The sequence below is a fragment of the Podarcis vaucheri genome, assembly GCF_965113315.1.
Source record: "Podarcis vaucheri genome assembly, chromosome: 2".
NCBI classification, from domain to species: domain Eukaryota; kingdom Metazoa; phylum Chordata; class Lepidosauria; order Squamata; family Lacertidae; genus Podarcis; species Podarcis vaucheri.
Window position 1 is genome coordinate 24,331,895 of NC_138760.1, and position 14,296 is coordinate 24,346,190.

Genomic DNA, 14,296 nt, shown 5'->3' on the forward strand with positions numbered 1-14,296 from the left:
ATATAGCTATCTCTCTATTAAAATGTTTCTGTACTGCCTGCTGCTGAAAATCTTAAAGCGACTCACAGCAGTTTTATTACTGTAAGTTCTCGATCTCCATGTTTTCTTCCCACTTCCTCAGTGGATATTAAAAATTGCCCTCTTTGTAGGACATGCACAATAGCACATTCCATTTAACTTCATTGGTATATGTGCTGCTTGTTAAATAAAGTCAGTGATGGGGATTGATGAAAGTAGAGTACGTAAATTAAATTCAGCAACAAAGCTAAACATGACTTTAATTTAGGACTGTCAGCTGAGGAACTTTTATTATGCCTACCTTTTGAAACATTTGGACATTAACCATGGCCGCTGTGCTTCTCTCCCGTCCTGCTGCTGCCATGCTAAGCCATGGTTTGGTTTAGCATTACGTCTCAATCTGAGATCATTGTTTGGCTCCCCAAACAAATGTAACGCTAAGCCCAAACCATGGCTTAGCTCACAGGAGTACAGCAGGAGCAGCGTAAGAGCACAATGACTGCTGTTTTCTCACCGCATTAGCATTCTTGCTGCTTCGTACTAAGCCATAGTTTGATTCAGTTTTACATGTGTCCATAGCCACTGTGACAGATGAAAATGTGGAAGCCTGCTAATTCCACTAATAAGCGTTACCCCCCACTGAAAGTAAAGGCCATGCTTAATACTTTGCTATTCCTGCATTGCCACAGCCTCAACAAATGAAATAGTCTGCTCTTCTTTCATAGCTCTGCTGATTCCAATTGGTCTCCCCTGATCACTTGGTTCTTCTACCAAGCAAAACCTATTAAAACTCGCAGGCCTAACAAAAATTGGCTTAATTTATAGCATCCAATCTAAATCTTCCTATTTTCTAGTAACTTTGGCCACAGTCCTAACCCCACTTGTGTGTAAGCCCCAATCGATTCAGTAGCATAGACAAGGCTAGGATTGTGCTGTTACTAATGTTGCTGTAGTGATCAGAATGTTACTCCCATAGCTATAGAAGTCAGAAAATTAAACAAAGCTCTTTATTCTTACTCTGCGGTATCCAGCTAGTTTGGTTGCTAGGACATTGTGATACTCACCACTTATCAGAGCTTGATTTTTAGTCAGGCTCAGATAATTCATTAGTGACATGCTATGCAGAGGCAGAAACCTGTCAAAACAGACTATTTTGGGTTCTCGAAATAGTTGGAAATGTGCAGCAATGACACTCCATATTGCTAGCCATTGTATATATTTCCACTTCCCCCCACAAATGCAGCAAAGTGTCTTGTGGCACCTTGAAGGTTACCCATATAAAACTTTTGGTTGTTTTTTCTGCAAGAAACTAACATGGCTACCCCTCTGGCCTTCTTTTTGTGGATGTGGTTAAGGTCTTGGTAAATTGCAGATGGGCATCAACTCTAGAATCATAGAATAGCCCTGATCCGACTGAAAAGTGAGCTTTGTAGGTATCATCTGTTCTATGCGTTGCAGATATATGGCTGCCAGGCTTTTAGGTACCTGCTACAAACCATACATACTGTTTTTTTCCTCTTCTACATGCATCTTTTTTTTTTTCAGACCAAAGCGTACAAAAGCTAGCATGTCTGAATTCCTTGAATCTGAAGATGGAGAAGTGGAACAGCAAAGAACATACAGCAGTGGACACAATCGGTTATACTTCCACAGTGATACATGCTTACCTCTCCGTCCACAAGAAATGGAAGTTGACAGTGAAGATGAAAAGGACCCTGAGTGGCTAAGGGAGAAAACTATCACGGTAACTTTGTCCAACAGCAGATAGGGTTTTTTTTGCTGAGCGATATTCCTGCTTTCCATGGGACAAACCTACATACTGTGTTTCCCACTTTGCATTCTTGGAAAAGGCACATTGCGATACTATGTCTTAATCCAGGCTTCCTCAACCTCGGCCCTCCAGATGATTTGAGACTACAATTCTCAGCATCCCTGGCCACTGGTCCTGCTAGCTAGGGATCATGGGAGTTGTAGTCCCAACACATCTGGAGGGCCGAGATTGAGGAAGCCATCTATTAACACAATTACTTTTTATGGGGTGGTGAAATATTGGATATGGGCAATAGACGAGCTTGGTGATAAAACAGGACCAAATTGATGGTTGTGACTAGCTTTCTTACTTTGCCAAACCTTTATTAGGCATTGCAAGTATTGGCCATCATAAATCATCCATGTGTAAAAATTTAGCATGAATACAAATTAACAGCTATGTAAAATATATAACAATGAGGGTTTTCATTGGGATTTCTTCCCGCTAAATAGAAGGTTGTGACTGTCAGAGGCAGTTAGGATTACATGCACACACATTTTTGTGCTGGAAACATTTTGGAATTGCTGGATGCTGAATGTCTGCTAGAAGCTATCGTAACAGAATATTATGACCTGGACAATACTAGACTATTCAGTAATGGCCTAGGACTAGTTTGGCAAGGAAGATTTAAGAGTGACCTCTAACGTCACATGAGCAGGCTTTGATTTCCTCTCCTCGCTCTTGCAACTCCCACACACTCCTCCCCAAATCTGTATTGGTGTGACCCCCAACTCTCCAGAGCAGGGTTATTTGGGAGTGCTGTAGGAAGAAAAGGAATTCCACCTGCTTTGTCCATTCTGTTGGCAGACTGACATTCTTGGATGCCACACAAATAATCGTAATACAAAACATTGCAGACTGTTTAGGAAACTGAAGTTAGGCGTGGCAATCCTCATTTGTCACAACCCATTTTAGGCTTATGAAAGAACCTGTTCTTTTTATTATTACTGCTATAATTTCAGCTTTAGAAACAAAATGCTCATAAGAATCACAAAATCTGAAAATACATTTCTTCAGATAACAAATATTTAAACCTATACACTGATCATTTAAATACAACAATTATTTTAAATCTATATATATTCCATATCTATAAACACCTGCTTAGAACTCCATTAATTCGATCTAATTTCCACTTAAAATTAGATTACTTTTACATATATATTTTTTGAAGTTTCAAAATAATTCATTTTACAGACTTCTTTTTTATTCTCTATTCTTTAATCCAGCAGGTTAACTTTGCCAACTTGATTATTTTTAACATTTAAACTTCTAATCATTTTTGGACTTCTTCCTTTTTTCAATTAGTATTTTGTCTGCCACCAATACAAAACCCACAAAATCTAGTTCTTCTGTTTCTTCCAAAAATCATAATAAAATTATTTAAAATAAAATTATTTAAAAGGGCTGAAGAAATATTTACCTCCATTACAGCCTTAATTTTCCTTAATTCACCTCCATAATGTTGGTATCGCAGGACCACACCACCAAATAATGTAACATCCCTGCTTTTTGACAGCATTCAGCTTTCTGTTCCTGTTTCATCCTTTTGATTTGACATGAAGTGATGTCTAACAATTATTTTAAATGAAACCTCCAATTCAAATAATGTGTAAACTGAAGTGAAAGAGCCTCTGCATCAACCTACTGAAGGGATTTAATAGACTTTCCCCTCTCATTTCTCCCCCAAATATTCTCTGTTAGTGTAAACACTTAGATGCGAGCACAAGGCACGTTCCCTATACAGTGGTACCTCAGGTTACGTACTTAATTTGTTCCGGAGGTCCGTTCTTAACCTAAAACTGTTCTTAACCTGAAGCACCACTTTAGCTAATGGGGCCTCCTGCTGCCGCCGCATCGCCAGAGCACGATTTCTGTTCTTATCCTGAAGCAAAGTTCTTAACCTGAAGCACTATTTCTGGGTTAGCGGAGTCTGTAACCTGAAGCGTATGTAACCTGAAGCGTATGTAACCCGAGGTACCACTGTATTCCCCCTTCCCCTCCCAAAATATATTAACTGTTATCTCTTCACTTTCTTCCAAAAGTAACTTCAGGGACATTTGTAGCAAAACTGTGTGCCTTTTCCCAGCTCTTGCTGCTTAGTTCTGGCTGTGTGGAATTGTACTGACTATGCAAAGCAATTATGACAATAATAAGCAGATGATGGGGAAAACAAGCCAAGCAATGCCTGACTTAAATAGATGCATGCTAATGACCTTTAAATGGTTGTCTCACTGCAGCAAATTGAAGAGTTTTCAGATGTGAATGAAGGGGAAAAAGAAGTGATGAAATTATGGAATCTACACGTTATGAAGCACGGGTGCGTACTTAGAACTTCAATTTTATAAATTTATGAAAAGTGATTAGGTTACAATTAAAAATAAAACAACAACCCTGAAATGCTTTTAAGCCTTTCACATATCTGTTATTTTAATGTGTTTTTTTTATTGTGTGAACTGCTGAGCATTTAAAAAACCCTATGTAGGAATTGTGGAGAAGCAAATATGACATAACAGCATGTCTGAGCAGGATTTTGATATTGTAGGCATCTTTGGGCACCCAAATCTGTAATAATGCCTTGCGTCATTTTTTTATGTTACAGGTTTATTGCAGACAATCAAATGAATCATGCCTGTATGCTGTTTGTTGAAAATTATGGACACAAAATAATTAAGAAGAACTTGTGTCGAAACTTCATGCTTCACCTGGTCAGCATGCATGACTTTAACCTTATAAGCATAATGTCCATAGACAAAGCTGTTACTAAGCTTCGAGAAATGCAGCAGAAATTGGAAAAAGGAGAGTCTACTGCTACCACCACAATGGAGGAGATTTCTGAAGAACAAACTGGAATAACCAATGGCTGCAGTGAAACTAACACTAGGGAAAAATCCTCAGAAATGGATGCTATCTCATGTATGGCAAAACAGAATAGAAAACAGAAGATCTGAAAAGAAGAGCAAAGGGGCATTCAGTGCACAAACAATGAAGTGACATTTTAAGATGCATGAACTCTTATAAGGAATTTAATAAGACACACAGGCTCCTAACAGGCACTGCTGGAAACAGGATTTCAACAATATGGTTCCTTTTGAGTTGATTATGCAAGTACTACATGTATATCAGTTCTAGTGGTGTAATGACAATACTCAAAGTTTGAGCATGAAGAGCAATACAATTTTTGGGAATTTTAATTATGAACTGTACTGAATTTACATAACTTGAGTATATGTAAACCAGTTTTTATATAAAGATTTTTTTTAATTATTATTTTTTTTTGCATCTGTACTGGCTGTCTTTCCTACCATGGAGTTGAAAATTAGGGAAAGAGATTCGGACAGTTTATGCTTTGTACTTAGAAATTCCTTAGGTTAACTTTTTTTGTGGCAAATAACACACCATTTAAAGTTTACCTTGATCTTATAGGTGTCAAACTACAGATTGCAAATTTCTAAACACTTTTTAAACATTCAGCTGTAACATAGCACTTCTTTGCCTGAAACCTTTTTTGGAAAAAAAAACAACAACCTCTGCTTTTCTCATTACAAACACAGGGGAAGTACCATATTAATTCTGTCAGTAGTCCGAACGAATCTGTAGATAACAAGGTGTACTAGATCAAAGCCTTAACCTAATCAAGCATAACTGTTGAGAGTTGTTTAATAGAATGCTTTGTTTAACACCTAGAGATCACTTCTCGGCCTTTTGGCTAAGAGATCAAGTGTTAACACCTGGAGGCCATGGTAGGCAGTGCCTGGATACGTACCTATTTTGCCTATATACAGACTGTAAGATCGAAGCATGGCGTTAAAGAGAATTTTTGGTTGCTAGTTTTGAAGGGGAAATGCACTGTAAAATTAGGCCAGAAAATGTGTTGCACTTCTTATGCAAGTACTCTGTGATGTATTGCATTCAATACAGATGCTAACCTGTGCAGTCTTGCACTGCTAACACATTTTATGCACATGTTTACAGATTTTCTTTTTTCCAATGGAAAGTAGCTTCACTACTGGTACAGTATCAGCTTCAAGGGTTTATTCCAGCAAGCACTGTAGTTGAGTGGCATCGCCTCATTTTTTAAAAAATTCTTGAATAGTTCATTTTTTCATATTCTTTATTTATAAAGGATTGATTATGTAAATACAGGTGTTTCTAATTTTTTATTTCATTCCACCACCACAAGAAGGCAGATCCCTGTTGGTTTTTGTTTTTTGTTTGGGGTGGGGGTGGGGGTAAGCTTTGTAATGGGTTTTTTTTCCAGAAATTTATAAAACTGTAAATACTGACTTTGGTCCCTAAAGATGTGTTTAACTGTGAGACTATTTAACTAATGGTGTGGATGTGATTTGTCATCCAGTATTAAGTTCTTGGTCACAGATTTGTGTCAATAGGAAAGAGGGAGACTGCAGCTTTCTTTAGACTTCTCGAATTTCCTGCTCTTGAGTTGTAGCAAACTCTTATTACACCTTTGAATAGCCGGTCAAGCATTTCTCTTGGGCTTTAATTTGCTAAAGCTGTGCACATATGTAAAAAAATATATTTTAGGAGAGACGTAGTTGTAGAACTATTGCTTATGTCACTTCTTAAGCAGCCGCGCTCTTAATGCTTAAAAGGAGGCTAGCATTGTTTGCACAAAAAAGTTGGTGACCCCTCCCAAAATAGTAATGAAATTACTTCTGTCCAATAAACTTTGTATGTCATGTCAATTTATAATAAAAGCTGAGAATCCCTTTGTTTCTATTTATAATAAAGATGGATTTTCTATATGTACCCTTAATGAGACTTTCAATAAATCATGTAAACTGGGTGAACATTTGAATGGTACAGTAGATATAAAAGAAGTGTTTAATGGACCTTTTTGTTTTTACATTAAATGTTTATTTGAAATTGGATTTTGTACATAAAGTTCAATAATATAAAATCTTCTGAGGTGTGCTATTGCTTTTTTAAAGGTGCAACCAGGTAAGGTGTGTGTGTGTGTGTGTGTGTGAGAGAGAGAGAGAGAGAGAGAGAGAGAGAGAGATTGATTCTGACTTGGAACCAGGCATATCGAATTTTTGAATTTGGAACAGGTATTGTGATCTGCAGCCTGATATGGACAGTTCTCTATGCATTAATTTGTGCATTATATGTTTCTTGAAATGTAGTAACTTCTGTTTATTTTCCCTTTTTACCTGCTTGAAATGAGGACTGTATCTCTTGAGCCTGAAATCCTTTAGTCATGGCACATGCTCTGGTTATCTTCCACTTGCACTACTGCAATGCGCTCTACGTGGGTTTACCTTTGAAGCTGCCTTGGAAACTATAACTAATCCAGAATGCGGCTGCTAGATTGGTGACTAAATCAAAATGGGTCAAATAAAAATTGATTCATGACACCTCTATTTTTTTCTCTCCCTTTGAGTGTGCAGTATTTAAATGTCTCCAGCACTCTAAATACTAATTGGAACATGTAGGAGGCTGTTGAGATGGAGAAATATTCAAAAAGTGGCACCTTTTTCTCTTATGGGAGGAGAAGGAACATTGTCACAGTCCCCCACCTTAGACATATACACGCTCCAGGCAAAAGAATTAATGATGTATCAAAACCAGGCCAATTTCTGCTAAGGAAGGGCTTCTCAAGCTATTGGATGCGGTAGTCTGGCAACTCCCCTCCCCCAATACCGTATTTTGTCCCTGAGGGGTCCCACCTGGTCTGGGATGTGGTGGAGTCACTGTCAAGTAGGAGCTGATGACATTCAGGCAGGCAGTGGTCTGTGGGCCACCACTTTTGAGTAGCATTGTGGTAAACCACACTGGGTGTAACCTTACCCACTTTGTTTTTCAGGAGGATAAAAAGGAAATTATGTTGAGAAGGAGTAGGGAAGCCATGTTTGCCACCTTTAGGTCTTTTGTAGAAAAGGTGGGATGAATATAGTAAGGTAATGGTAAGGCAAAGGACCCCTACACGGTTAAGTCCAGTCAATGACAGCTATGGGGTATCATTCTAAAATGGCTGATCTGAAATATTCTCAAATTAATCCATGTTGTGCTCAAGATGTCAAATTGTTTAAAAAAGTAAAGGAGCCCTGGATGGTTAAGTCCAGTCAAAAGTGACTAGGGGGTGTGGTGCTCATCTTGCTTCAGGCCGAGGGAGCCGGCGTTTGTCCACAGACAACTTTCCGGGTCATGTGGCCAGTATGACTAAACCACTTCTGGCACAATGGAACACAGAGATGGAAGCCAGAGCGCATGGAAATACCGTTTACCTTCCCACTACAGTGGTACCTATTTATCTACTTGCACTGGCATGCTTTCAAACTGCTAGGTTGGCAGGAGTTGGGACAGAGCAATGGGAGCTCACCCCGACGTGGGGATTCGAACCGCCGACCTTCCGATCGGCAAGCCCAAGAGGCTCAGTGGTTTAGACCACAGCGCCACCAGTGTATAGTGAGTCAATATTAATGGAATAACACTAGTCAAGCGGATGGACAAACTTTTATTAAAAAGTCATAATACAAAGTACGTATGCTGAGGTAAATAGATACAAGTTTTATAAACACATTCCCTTCCCAACATTGTCTCCAAGTTTTACCTTAACACTGTATGGGTAAAATGTCTTCCAAAGGACCAAATACTTGTAAGGTATTGTTAAAGTACAAAAATATTGCAAATGTATTGGGAATCTTTCCCTTTTACATATATTTTTCACTAGCGAAGCAGTTTATCACTGGTCAATTGCTAGGTGCCTTTAATCTCCATCGAGCCTTTCGGTCCTCGTATCACCTTTATTGGTAAGCTTTCAAACCAATATTTTGCACAGTGCTGCTGTTCCCAAATACAACTCATTCACACATGCTCTCTTCCCCACCACAAAGGATTATCAATCCCAGGTAACCCCCCCCCCCCCAATATGTGACGAGTCAGTCAATGGAGGAAAGGCATTCGGGCTAAATGAAAGCACCAGAACTGGTAAAACATTTATTTATGGGGCCAATGGCTAGCTTGCCCTTTGCCTTTTCGTCATTTGGGAAAACAGGGTTGGAAACTACTGTTGCAGGAGTGAAGCTAAGCAACTTCAGCCACCCAGTTCTATCTACAAGTTTTCTATGAACCAAGCACTGCATGCATGGACTTCTCAACTCCCGTCAGCCCCAGGCAGCACAGGCAGCGGTCAGGAATGATGGGAGCTGTAGTCCCAACAGCATATGGCAGGCCACAATTTCCCCCATATGTGTTCCTTTGTGGAAGGCAGCACAGCCTCCTCCTGGTCAGAGGCACATTTACAAGCTCCAGTTCATCTATAACCCATTCTAGTGCAGCGGTTCTCAACCTGTGGGTCCCCAGATGTTAGACTACAACTCCCATCATCCCTGAGCTCTGGCCTTGCTAGCTAGGGGTGATGGGAGTTGTAGTCCAACAACATCTGGGGACCCACAGGTTGAGAAAGGCTGTTCGAGAGGGAGGAAGAGGATTCCCACCCTCCAGTGTATATATCTCATGTACACACACTTGACAGCTAAATGTGAATTGCGTCTTTGCTGGTACATTTTTCTACGTAACAGCAGGGTGACATCCGACAGCATTGGCCTGATCATCCAATGCGTCCTCAAAATCTTATGGGAGGTTTAGGAAACAGATCTGGAGGGGAAGGCGAGTTAGCCACCTTTAACATCTCATACAATGTTGTTGTTTGCTCCATTTCAAGTTTGCAGAGCTCTGCTTGCTTACATTAGATTTTACTATATTGCCTAATTCTTAGAATTGCTCTAATTGTAGCTCATGCCTTAATTGTGATTCCTGCGTTGCGGAGAGTTGGACTAGATGATCCTCGGGGAGCGGGGTCCCTCCCAATTCTACGATGCCACCAGCGTTAACATGAGCAAGGCAGGCTGCTTGCCTGAGTGCAAGGGAAATATACTGGCATGTGGCACAAGAGAACACGACAAACCCCAGCTTTTTACTTTGAGGCCAAGGGAGTGTCAGGGGGAGCCTTTCGCTTGCAAAATGTCAACAGCCTCTGTTCCGCAGAGCTGTTGGGCTACAGAGAAGGTGGGTGAACCTTTAGCCCTCTGAACTAAAACTCCCATCATTCCGGGACATTGGCTATGCTTGCTATTGCTGATGGGTGTTGTCGTTAGCAACATTTGGAGGGGCAAAGATTCCCCACTGGTAATTGCCTTAAGGCTACAGGACAAGGGAGAGGCCCTAACTTGGTGCAGCAAGGAGATATTGCGACCCTCTTAGGCTCCAGTTTAAGGTCACTGGAGCTCTTGTGCCAGCACCCGAGGTCTCGGCATCAACGCAGCCCTAGAGCAGCTGGGATATGCAGAAAGGTGTTTTCCTGTTTTTCATCAACAACGTCTTACTTTGTCCCTAACAGGATGCTGTGGTAAGCAGCCTCTGGCTGGCACTGAACAGCTACAGTTTGTGACAGGACATGTCTGCAAGTAATACTGGTCTGTACTGTATTTTAAACATGAAAAAAGGGCATTTCACGTCACTTGCGCGGTTGAATTTGCCTAAACAAAGGGTGGAGGGGGGGAGAGAAACCTTTGGCCTTCCAGAGCTTCCTAAATTAGAAGCCACATCAGTCCCAGCAAGTATGGCCAATGACCAAGGCTAGTGAGGGTTGTAACATCTGGAGGGTCACACCTGGCCTAAACTATCATTAGACCAGGTGCTGTTGGGACTACAACTTCCGCCATCTCTAGCTAGCAGAAGCAATGCTCAGAGATTATGGAAATTGTCCAAAAACAGCTGGAGACCCAAGTTTGGGAAACCCTGATTGAGTGCACAACTGTGCCACACAGCAGTTATTCCCTCTTAATATCACTACCCTGTCTATGCACTGACCTTGTTACATCAGCAAAATAATAAAATCCCTGATAGATGATGCATTTACAGACACCTTTGTCTACATGGTACCTTAACTTCAGCATCATTCATGTAGCACGCTATCCTAAGTAAGTTATTGCAGAGTTGTTCTTTGAACTCACGGATGGGTAAGAAAGGGCAAAGCAACGATGTATAAGAATGCTGGTTAATTCTGACTGCCACCTACTATAGATTCCCACCCACCCACCCACCCACCCACAAATGCTCAGAAGTTCTACAAAACCTCCTTACAGAATGAGGGTAGCCTAATTCTTTCAGCAGAAGGACACCGTTGAGGTCAACCCACTGACAGCCATGTGCCAGAAGTGGCCAACACAGTCACTAGCCATATATCAGACACACCCTCCCCTTCTGCTGATTAGCAGAAAAACAGGGCGGGGAGGGAGAGACAGAGATCTTTTCAATAGCATTTTTCCTGATGGGAGTACTGGGCTAGGAGAGGAACATCTCCTATATCAGGACTTCTTCTTTTCCCTTGTAAAAAATCTCTTCTTCCTTTTGGGAGCCACCACTGCAAGAAATGGTGTGTTCCCTCTCAGAGCCTCTAGATCAACCGTTCTCAACCTGTGGGTCCCCAGATGTTGGACTACAACTCCCATCATCCCTAAGCTCTGGCCTGGCTAGCTAGGGATTGTGGGAGTTGTAGTCCAACAACATCTGAGGATTCACCGGTTGAGAACCACTACTCTAGATCTTCCTGCAATGGTACCTTAGCCAGAGGGAAAAGAGACACTTTTCGAAGGTAACCAAAATTTCCTGATCTTAACAGGCTGCTACTACAACATGGCTTCCTGGGCAGGATCTGCCCTACAGGCTGGCCTCCCCTACTGTAGAATTTCCCCTGGGAACATGTGATGTCATCTTGGTAGAGGCACTTTCTGAAGCAGGAGGTAATAATAAAGCCCAAGTTAAATATCAGCCGTTCAATGGCACTCAATTGGGCACCGCATGTTCACTGTTGGAAAGCTTATCTCTCCGTCCTGTACAATACTTTTGAATAAAAGCCAAGGCACATAGGTAAAGAGATGAGACCGAGGTACTGAATGTGGGGAAACAAATACTTCAGCTTGCTGCAGTAAATGGGGGAGCAGGATTCAATAAACACTAATGCCTGGTATTCAACTGACAAAAATGAAGCATTTGCTGAGTGTCTGCCCAGCAGCAGTTTACAGTACCGTACTCTGATGAATAGGATAAGCATACAAGGAACTTTGGTCCATAAACCCTGAGCCAAAAGAACAGCACTTTAGCAAAATTGGGCTGTTCATTAAGCGTAACCACACAGACAGGAGCACAGCTGGCTTTTCCTCCCTTAAAATTAATAATAATAAAAATAATAGTAATACAAATTTGATAGCAACAGTGAAGGCTTACTCCCCACCCCCACCCCAGATTACTTAAACACACCATCAGTATTTTAAACTGTATACAGTAAATAGTTCAAGTAATGTTTATCACATCGGCAGGTTGCGTTAAGAGGGCTCCCTCCTGCACAGACTCACACCAGTGTACTCAGAGCCTGCACTAGTTAATCGCTGTATCACCAAGTCCAACCACTGGAGGAATGATACAGTTTAAAACAATTGGCATCATTTCAGAGGTGGAGAAGTTAGAACACCAGCACCTTCCAGCCTGGATAGGAGAACGAACACCCAAAATAAAGAGAACCGCAGGACTGATCAAGTACCCAGTCAAAGACCACTTCCCTGTTGTTGGAGCCAATTGTCACTCTGAGTTTGAAGTTCCCCCCTTCATTATTATTATTGGAAGGGCCTAAATTCACAGCTTCTATGTCAAATGTCACAGCTGATCCTGAAGTAACCGCAGGCAACTGGTTTGTCATCTCTTTTCCGTTTACAAAGACAGCACCTGGAACAGGTAAGGCAAGAAACATTAGCTTTCATGAACTAGACATGAAAACCCAGTAACGTCTGGACTGTGATCTGACTATTCTATCCCTCTTTGCAGCCTTGCAAACAACTTTATAATTAGGGAAGCTTTTGTTTAGGGAAGCTTTTAATGTTTGATGTATTACAGTATTTTAATATTTTTTGGGAAGCCACCCAGAGTGGCTGGGGAAGCCCAGCCAGATGGGGGGGGGTTATAATAATAAATTATTATTATATAGTATTATATTATTAGGCCAGCAAGAAATCAGCATTAGTTAATCGGTCCAATTTTTATTATTTCTTTATTTAATTTTTTTAAGCTTTCCATTTTATACCAATTAAAACCAAAGAAGAAGCCAAATACAGATGCCAAATTATATATATTTTTGGCATCTGTATTTGGCTCCTGCAGCCAATCGGAAGCCACGCCTTGGTTTTTGAATGGTTTCGGGAGTAAAACGGACTCCTGGGACAGATTAAGTTTGAGAACCAAGGTTCCACTGAATTTGTTCTCAAGAGCCCTACCCTTTGCTCCACAATGCGTTGATTTCCTGAAGTAACTATAAATTTCCAGACTGCTAGCCATGCTAAGTCTCTTGGAGTCCTGCAGTACCCTAATGACGAATACATTTATTAAGGCATAAACTTCTGTGGACACAGTCCTGCTTTGTCACGATGCACAAAGTGAAATGTTAGTTGGCAGGTAAATAATGGGGGAAACTGTAAGGGGGGGGTGTTTGAATGCCAATGAGATGCAAAAATGAAAGTCAGCGATAATTAAATGTGTGTTAAATAGGCACACTTTCTGCTGAGGCTATCAGCAACCAGGGAGACCTCCTCCATCATGATCCAGAGAGCCGCTGCTATGGATATAAAGCTAAGTTATACAGTGGTACCTCAGGTTACATACGCTTCAGGTTACAGACTCCGCTAACCCAGAAATAGTGCTTCAGGTTAAGAACTTTGCTTCAGGATGAGAACAGAAATCGTGCTCCGGCGGCGCGGCAGCAGCAGGAGGCCCCATTGGCTAAAGTGATGCTTCAGGTTAAAAACACCCGTTTCAGGTTAAGAACGGACCTCCGGAACGAATTAAGTACTTAACCTGAGGTACTACTGTACTGTATTTCAGGCATAGGCAAACTCGGCCCTCCAGATGTTTTGGGACTACAATTCCCATCATCCCTGACCACTGGTCCTGTTAGCTAGGGATGATGGGAGTTGTAGTCCCAAAACAGCTGGAGGGCCGAGTTTGCCTGTGCCTTTTGTATTTGAATGAAGCTGCCTTGGGAGAAGGTTGCGCCCTTAAGAGAGACTTATAAATTTCCAGTTGCTGTTTGGAGGTCACCAGGTTGGGCGATAGCTCCCAGATTCTTGAAGCTTCACCTTCATAAGCAGGATATAAATTTTACGAAATAAAAATAAAACAAATAAGTTCTAAAAATAAAGAAATTCACAGTTCTAAGGTTTTATATAGTTCTGGAATTTGTAGACTATATTAGAGGACAGAAGAGGGCAAAATCTGGGATAAATCAGATTATTTTTCATTTTAAAAAAGTTGTGCAAGTGAATTCTTGGGCAACTCACCGTTGGTGCTCACGCAAACTGCTTTATCTCTCTGCAGGGAATCAGCGCCATTCTGCTGCGCCACACAAACACCGATACTGTCTTTTTTGTCCGGCTGACCGACTGTTTCAATTCTGAG

At 41.1% G+C, this 14,296-nt stretch overlaps 2 protein-coding genes across 4 annotated transcripts in view; one reads left to right on the plus strand and one right to left on the minus strand.

The window, feature by feature from the left end:
• Positions 1-6,749, plus strand: part of SUZ12 (SUZ12 polycomb repressive complex 2 subunit) — a 31,433-nt gene extending 24,684 nt beyond the window's left edge. For all 3 annotated transcript variants that reach the window (XM_082212455.1, XM_082212456.1, XM_082212454.1), the window contains 3 exons: positions 1,564-1,762; positions 4,069-4,148; positions 4,431-6,749. In XM_082212455.1, coding sequence (XP_082068581.1) covers positions 1,564-1,762; positions 4,069-4,148; positions 4,431-4,779 — 628 coding nt within the window. In that variant the 3' untranslated portion in view covers positions 4,780-6,749. The remainder of the gene's footprint in view (positions 1-1,563; positions 1,763-4,068; positions 4,149-4,430) is intronic.
• A 1,537-nt stretch (positions 6,750-8,286) lies between these two features.
• CRLF3 (cytokine receptor like factor 3) overlaps positions 8,287-14,296 on the minus strand; it is a 30,528-nt gene continuing 24,518 nt past the window's right edge. Inside the window, exons 7-8 of the mRNA XM_082212689.1 lie at positions 14,179-14,291; positions 8,287-12,574 (exon numbers count right to left, since the gene is read on the minus strand). Of these exons, the coding sequence (XP_082068815.1) occupies positions 12,315-12,574; positions 14,179-14,291 (373 nt within the window). The 3' untranslated portion in view covers positions 8,287-12,314. The remainder of the gene's footprint in view (positions 12,575-14,178; positions 14,292-14,296) is intronic.